General features: G+C 40.6%; 1 protein-coding gene across 1 annotated transcript; it reads left to right on the forward strand.

Annotated features, from left to right (window-relative positions):
• Positions 1-216: 216 nt before the first annotated feature.
• LOC142955944 (T cell receptor alpha variable 38-1) lies at positions 217-943 on the forward strand. Its single transcript, XM_076097213.1, has 2 exons — positions 217-259; positions 558-943. Exons 1-2 carry the CDS (start codon positions 217-219, stop codon positions 941-943), a joined length of 429 nt encoding a protein of 142 aa, XP_075953328.1.
• The last annotated feature ends 7,761 nt before the right edge of the window (positions 944-8,704 follow it).

Here is an 8,704-nt window from a genome sequence, read left to right on the forward strand (position 1 = left end):
CCTGTTATTAAGTAAACATCAGAAAAAGAAAAAGTTTGCACCTCCAGAAAGTACAAAATGCTGCTACGAGTCTGTTAACCAGGAGGAAGAGTAACTGAGAGGAGTGAAGATACAGATCTAAGAGGAGACGGAGAGATTCAGGGAGGAGCTAAGATGTTACTGGAACTTGTTGAACATCAGCTAGTTTCTCCTGTTGATTTAAACCTTGTTGTAGAGATGGAACATTGGCTGTGGATTATTCTTGCTGCTCTGTTCTCTGGTAAGATACAAAGAACAACATGTTCCTCTCTCAACACTTTTCACTAGAAACTCAGCTGTGAGTGTTTTTAATGGTCATATAGAGAAAATCAAAAGATCACTTCTGTTGGTATCTAGTAGCTTCTAAAGAACTCGTTCTATGGTTCAATCTGACAGCAGTCAGTGAAACCCAGACTATTGTAAATGTCTATGTGTCTGACTCTCTGGCTAGGTAACTCTTTAACCCTACTGATGGTTCTGCTTTAATCAATCATCTGTATTGATTCATCTCTTCTTCTGCATGTTCTCTTCTTCCTCAGAGTGTAAAGGAGAAGACAGAGTGAACCAGTCAAGAGGAGATGTCACCGCTACTGAAGGACAGACAGTTACACTTGACTGTACATTTGAGATAAGTGTTAATTTGAATGCATATTTGTTCTGGTACAAACAAGAAGTCAATGACTTTCCTACGTACATTTTGCGACGTGATAGTTTTAAAACAGAAGATAATGCTCCAGAGTTCCAGAAAGACAGATTTGATGCTACAATCAACAAGACATCAGTTCCTCTGAAGATCCAGAAGCTTCTTCTGTCAGACTCTGCTGTGTACTACTGTGCTCTGAGGCCCACAGTGACAGGAAACACCAAAACTCTGTACAAAAACCTTTGGAGCAAAGACAATGCAATACTGTGCAACATCCACTAGAGGGAGTCTCACTCTGTTTAACTTCAATAGTATGTGATGACACAGTCTGGACTCTTTGTAGAGGTGATAAAAACAAGAGAAAATGAAGCACCAAAGACAAAACAGACTGAGGGAAAGTGTTATTTTATTCAACATTAAATGATGATAATAAGGTGCTGTGGGATAATATTTCAATACTTCATCATAACCAAGTATCAATAAAAATCCTCAGAAATCTAATGGAGCTGAAGTTTAATTGAGTAAGTCAGTTGTTTTTGTGAGGAACTCAAAATTATAGTCAACAGAGTTCAACACAAACCATCAACATTACCTTCATTCAACATGCTGTCATCACTGATGTTTCTACTGATTCTAAAAGGTTTGTTAGATTCTGCATTAAGGAAATGTTTCATTCCATTATTTCCTGAATGTTTTAGTAAATGAGTTTTGTAAAATGGTATAACAGAGTTATCTCTTCCTTTAGGTGTCAGCTGTGAAGAACTCACTCCAGTCAAGAAAGAAGAGAACAGTTTAGAAGACACAACTGTTACTCTGTCCTACAAGTACTCCAAACTTTCATCCGGTGAATATTTCTTCTGGTATCGACAACATCCAGGAAAACCACCAGAGTTCATCATCTCTCACTCTGCTTCAGGAAGAGTAGGAACACCTCGCTGAAGATTTACACACATCAGCTGCTTCTCTTATTGAACAACAGCCCCATCAAGTGGACCTGAACATCTCCAGCAGTGTGAAAATTCTGTCTTCCATTATACCATTTTTTGTAAATATGCTTTTGCACATTCAATAACTTTGAACATCTTACCTTTTCTTACCTGTTGTTATCTGCTCTGACCTGTTCTTACCTGCACAAGAGTGACAAATAATGGTGTCCTATATACACTTGACTCCAAAAAATGGCTCCCACAAGGCGAAATCAGGCTGAAATGTGAAATTGTAAAAAAGATGAAAATGTCCAAATCCTGTTGGCAGAACAAAAAGAAAATCGAGTTTATGACTTCACTTTGTACATTTGACCGTAAAAAGTGACAAACACTAAAATTGGGCTGTTATTTAGGTCATCGCGTACGAGCGTTGTTCATAGTTTGACAGGAAGAAACTACAACATGAAGAATAACATTTAAGTATAATTCAGGTGATGTTCTATGTTTTCCTTAGTATAGTGTGAGTCTGACAGACGATATCTGCTTTAAACACACATCAATAAGCCTCACTGTTGATCCTTCATCACCATCAATAGTGTATTTTCATACAAATACTCACTAGAGCTCCACATGTGGATTCATTTAGAAGATGAATCATGTATTTGTAAAAAAGTTTTCAAAGTCTTAAAATTCATGGAGACCAACATAAAAATTAATAAAATCAGTACAAAACCAACATCAAGGACCTTTATAGTGGTTTCTGAGCTAAATCTATTTTACTTTCACTTTACAGGAGAACACAGTATTTAAAACAAGTTGAATTCTACTCACCTTACAGTTGATCTGGATCAGTGACAAATGTTTACAGCAGCAACAAGACAAATCAAACTAGACTCCTCCAAGGTGACCTCCAGAAGTTAAGACCCTCGTGTTTACGTTGAGCAGTAACTGACATTTATCGAACCCGACCACAATAAAATGATCGACTTTCTTCCTCACAAACCTCGTACAGCGTCTCTGCTCCTGATCCAGGTGACACTATGAGAACATCTTCGACTCTATAATATCATCTTCATCATCATGGCAGTAACAGCTTTAGTGGTACCATTACATGCCAGCTGTAAATGCTTCAATGACAGCTAATAATAAACTGTTAATTAATACTTCATTAGGAGTAATGTCGAGTGAACTTTCCAGATGTTCGCTGCTCTACTATTTCTACAATGAATACAACCTTTGACAGTAAATTCCACTGACCTCACCGTCGATGATGAGACGATATGTTAGCATAACATTATAATAATGTATTTAATATAATGATATATACTGTTAGCTTAGACGCGTTTCATTTGGCAGCAAATCTCCAAACAGAAATGAGTTGAAATATTACAATCTGTAGCGCCAATAAACTGTCTACAGCAGGGGTCACCAACCTTTTTGAAACTGAGAGCTACTTCAAGGGTACCGAGTAGTACGAAGGGCTACTGATTTGATACAAACTTCCTGAATAACAAAGTTGCACAGATCACCTTTTAATAACAATAATATATGTGAAGAGACTGATCACATGTCAGTTAATTATTCCTCACAATAATTATTAATAATGATTTCCACAACAATGATGGTATAGCTACACATACATATTTAAACATGCAACTTTTATTTCTGTTAATCTGTTTCAACATTTGAAAGTCAGAGGTATCACATCTCTGATATTTTTGTATCATCACATGATCAAAGCCGGTTACTTTTGCACATAGCGCCTGCTGGTGAATGATGCAGTGGTAATGTTGACATGTTGGGAAGTCTGGGTCACCTTTACATTGCGCAATGAAGCCTGCATGCCGGCCCGTCATGGCGGGAGCCCCGTCTGTTGTCACCGACACCAGCTTTTCTAACGGTACCTTTGTCTCCACGAAGAAACTAGTAAAAAGTCTCGTCTATAGCCGAGCGGGGGATCCAACCCTCCGAGGCGCGCGAGCGTCTTCGGGCGCCCGCGTTCAAACCTCTAGTCTGGGCCTTTTCGGTCGGATTGCGTTGCCTCGCCTCTACCCCCGCCACCCCTGAGTTGTTGCCCCGCGGCCTGTTCCGAGGATTTACGGACCTGACGACGGGGTGCGCTCGCGGCGCGCGTCTGGCGCCAACGGGAAGCGCCCGCCATTCAGAACCTGAAAACCTAGTGCGGCGGCCTCGTCCTGGCTGTCCGCCGTGCGCCTCCGGGTACCCAACTCCCTTAACTCTCTGCAAGCGTTTTTGATTAAAAAAGAACAGCAACTACAATTTTAGACGGAGCTACATAATGACTAGTGCTATTTTTAGAACATGTCTTGCGGGCGACTCACGTGGTCCCTGCGGGCACTAGGGTTGTCACGATACCAAAATTATGACTTCGATACGATACCTGCCATAAGTATCACGATACCCGATACTTACAATACGATACCAGAATTCGATACAATACCACAAATACGATACGATACGATACTGGTATATTTATCTATACTAGTAATAAATAAAACATCTGTACGGTTCCCTTTTTTACCAGCTTGTTCCTGCCCAGCTTTTTGAACACTTAACAAATGGCGTTAATGTTAGTATTAGCCTACAGCAAGATATTAATGAAAACTACATGGTGCCATGATTGCTGCTGTCTCTGCTGGCATCTGTCTGTCTGTGGGAGTGGGTGGATAAACAATGCTTCATTTACTTGCATAGTGAGTTTGATATTTTCACTTCATATTTTATCTTAATTCATGGAATAATTATTTTTCCTTAACTAAAAATAAAAATAATTAGCTCAAGATCCACCCTCAGGCTCCACCAGTATGTCGTCATTGTGCATCAATTGTGTTTCATTTAGTGCACTTCTGTGTGCATTGTGACCTCATCATCATACAGGCTTGTCCTCAAACTAGGCTAAGGCTACTCCTGTTAGCTGTCTATGGGGGAGCTTGGGGGTGTTCATGTTTATAATCACATTTGCTTACCCGTCGTTCTTTGAACTCTTTGAAAGGTTCGGGGTGTCTGTCTGAAAGGTGCTTTGCCATGTTAGACATGTTGCCTCCCTTTGTCTGTGTGGCTTTGAAACACCGCAGACGGGTCTCTGTATGTCAGTGGGCTTTCCTTCACTGTCTGCAATATAGCCAAAGTACTTCCAGATGATACTTCTGGCATCTTGTTTTTCAACAAGCCGAGGACGGTCGGCAAAAGCTCCTGCATGTCTCCCCTGTGATCACTGCTGTGAGTGAGGCTGCCTGTTGCTGTGTGAGCGCTGGGTAGCCCCGCCCCCTTGCAGTCAATGCCTGCAGGCAGCCTGACAGGGAGCGGAGCAGCGAGAGCGCTCTGATCGCTACTATTAGTATCGATACTAAAAATATGCAAAATCGTATCGTTTTTAACGTACAGGTACCGCGGTACCTTTTTAGTATCGATACACCGTGCAACCCTAGCGGGCACTGTGTTGGCTACCTCTGGTCTAAATCCTCCTCTGATGTATGCCAGCAGAAAACACAAAGAATAAATGATCAGGTTTATATAATTATTACCTACTTTTTGGTAAATATCCAAAACTAACGTAATATCTTCTTATAATATAAAACGTTGCTGAGTAAGGAAGTAAGTTATTATTCTTGAATTGTGATTCTAATTCTCCACGACTCTGAATCGATTTACAACTTTAAAAGTTCATTAAAAAATGATGATGAATGTTAATAACATATTTCTTTCTCTCCACTTTCTCTACTTGTATTTGTGCTCTGTACAAACATGGGCTCATGTGTGAAATGTGACTTTGATATTGTGCGATGTCGAGAGCAACACGTACAGCATGAAGCAGCGCTCAGGTGTTGGTGTCAGAGATCACCTTCGTCTTCTGACATTTGGGGACGAATCAAAGACAGAATCCTTTAACTCTGTTCTCTACATTTACTCACCTTGTTGTTGCCTTGTACTTGTATCCTCAGAGATGAAGCAGTCCATCCTCATCCTCATCATCATCCTCCTCATCATCTGGCTCAGTCTGGTTTACCTGTAACACAGACGCAGTGACGTTATGATAATAACTTTATTTATAGAGCACGAGTTTACAAAGTGCTTTGACAGACAAACCAGCAAAAGCAAGACAACAATAACAGAAAGAGACAGTTATTAAGATACAAATAAACTAAGAAATTAAAAAAATTAAATTAAAAATTAAATAATTAAGTTAAAAAATTTAGTAAAATAATTTAGTAAAATCAACAAATAAAAATAAAACAGAAAAGCGACGAGATTATCTTTTTTTGTTATCTCATTGAGTGTCAAATATAACTTTTGTTGTATAATCTAATACGACAACCAAACAAAAAGAAATACATATACATATATAAATATACATACATATGTGTAAATAAATAAAGATATGTATATAAATATATATATATATATATATATATATTTGTCACTAAAGCTTTCCTCTCCAATCTCTCTTTCAAAACTTCTCTCTCTGACTCGTACCTCTGACAGGACAATGAAACATGGTCCACGGTTTCTTCTTCTCCACAAAATGTACACTTTCCATTATTATGCTTTCTAATAACAGAGGGAACTGTTCAGACCAGTATGGCCGTTCCTTAGTCTCGTCATAATCGTCTCCTCTTTTCTAGTTGGTCCACTAGATCCTGCTCCCAACCAATGGTTCCTCTTTAAACACATATCTTCCTTTACTCCCTTTATTACATTCGTTCTGACATATCTTTTAAATTTGTCCCTTAATCACCACTTTAGCTTCTGACTTACTTATATTTACATTAACGTTATTTCTCCCACTCTTCAAAGCCCTTTTTGCTGCTTTATCTGTCTTCTCATTGCCATCGACTCCAACATGGACCCACACTAAATGAACCGCTATCCGCATTTGATGGATTCTTAAAAATGATTGAAGTATTTCAAACAGTAAATCCTCTCTGCTTCTGGAGTGGCAACATGTCAAACTCGTTAGCATACATGTGTCTGATGCAATCACCTCTCTCTCTGGCCTGACCTCCTCTACCCACTGTAACACAATAACTCTATGGCCATCATCTCACATGTAAACACAGATACATCATCACTGAGTCTCTTCCCACACTCATAATGGAATTCTGGGATTACTGCTGCTGCTGCTGTTCTACCAGTTTTAGGGTCTTTAGATCCATAAATCTGTATTTAATTGTGGTAACTGCATGTATGACTTGAAGATCTTACAGTTTCCCCCACGTTCATCTCTCATCAGTTCAAGGAGGCGAAGATCTATTCCAGGCTGTGGCAGTAACCAAAGAGGAACAGCTGGACCACAGCTGGAGAATAACTCCTATAACCTAATTCACAGCCTTCTTCTGAACAACCCAACCAGAGCTCTTTGTTGGCCTGTTGTCATGTTCCCAGCATGGCTCAATTGCACTTATTGTTGGATGGTTGTTATGTCCTTAAACTTGTAAACTGACCCAATATGTCATCATGATCTGTATTCTTCTCAGCTCCAACGGCATTTCCCCCATTTCTACCTGCAATGCCGGCACAGATGTTGTTTTAAAGACCCACTACATATTCTTGACGCTTGTATTACATCCAGTTTTCCCAACAAGGTTTTAGACACAGACCTATATGCCACACAGCCATAGTCTAGAACTGATCTTGGGCGACTGTGGCTAAGTGGAGCGCAGGGCCGTCCTTCAATCAGAGGAGCGGTGGTTTGATCCCCGGCTCCGCTAGGAGCATGTCGATGTGTCCTTGAGCAAGACACTTAACCCCAAAATTGCTGGTCTTTAAGTTTGGATGTCTTTTTATATATTTAACTATGTTATTATTATAATTGAGGATATAAGATTGGGCATATTTTAGTTCTTGGATGTCATATTTATTTAAACATTTATATAAATAAATAGCCTTATATATTATTATTGTTATTGCACAAAATGAGACTAATAGCCAACAATCTAGCATTAAGTATTAGATAGAAATTTTTTGGATTTACATTTTTATATACTATATTTATCCTGTTAATTAAGGATCATTTTGTCTCTGCATTTGACCCATCCCTATATATGGAGAGCAGTGGGCTGCCTTTGACAGGCGACACCTCAAAGGCCAAGGCTCGAACAGCGATCTTGTGGTAACCAGACAACCCTGTTAACCCAGTGAGCCACGGTCGCCCACCTTTTCCACTAAAGACAATCTAAGAGCCAATCAGCTCTTTGATCCGAAGACAGCAAGAAGTTTCCCATCATGCCCTGGGGTCACGCAGTCGGTGGAGAGCAACTGCAGCGCCTGGCTCAAAAATCTGCGGCCGCCTCGCTCACGTGAGATCAACGTTACGCACGTTTTCATGACGTCAGAGCAAGTCGGACGCAAATCTACCCAGCATGCATTGTGCGCCGATCGCCGGTGATCGAGTCTGCGCACGCCTGGCTTATGTCGAACGAGCCTGATGACTCTCACGACGTATTCTGCTCTCGTGGTTGAATCAGCCAATCACATCACGGCCTTCACGAAACATTTTCCATCAACTGTGACTGTGTTTGAGCACCAGAGTCCTCCTCCTTTGGTCCACCAGAGTCCTCATGATGTGAACACAGAGTCCACCTCCTCTGGTCCACCAGAGTCCTCATGATGTGAACACAGAGTCCTCCTCTGGTCCACCAGAGTCCTCGTGATGTGAACACAGAGTCCACCTCCTCTGGTCCACCAGAGTCCTCGTGATGTGAACACAGAGTCCACCTCCTCTGGTCCACCAGAGTCCTCGTGATGTGAACACAGAGTCCTCCTCCTCTGGTCCACCAGAGTCCTCATGATGTGAACACTGCTTGATCCTGGACCACCGTGGATTCAGGTCTCTGTGAGGATGTGAGCTCCACAGTGATGCCATTTTATCATCGGTTTTTGAAAGTCTGTCGTCTCTCCTACGTGAAATGTTTTATGATTTTTATGTTGTTTTTAACTTTTTTGCTGTTTAGTCCTTCAAGTGTGTTTAATGGGGTTTCATGTAGACCCTCTAGAGAAGAGATGCAGAATCTCACCTGGATCATCTTGGATAAATAAAGGTTCAATCAAATGATTCAGCTCATCCAGAATCCGTTCTGTTTAAAGGGTTTGATTTCTT

The sequence above is a fragment of the Anarhichas minor genome, unplaced genomic scaffold (assembly GCF_050575085.1).
Source record: "Anarhichas minor isolate MPS153535 unplaced genomic scaffold, ASM5057508v1 ptg000024l, whole genome shotgun sequence".
Lineage (NCBI taxonomy): Eukaryota > Metazoa > Chordata > Actinopteri > Perciformes > Anarhichadidae > Anarhichas > Anarhichas minor.

What these genes read in the sequence shown, in the direction of transcription:
- LOC142955944 (XM_076097213.1), top strand. Translation starts at nt 217, where the DNA reads ATGGAACATTGGCTGTGGATTATTCTTGCTGCTCTGTTCTCTG. An exon ending in TCTTGCTGCTCTGTTCTCTG is followed by an intron (nt 260 to 557) that starts GTAAGATACAAA and finishes CTTCTTCCTCAG; the next exon opens with AGTGTAAAGGAGAAGACAGA.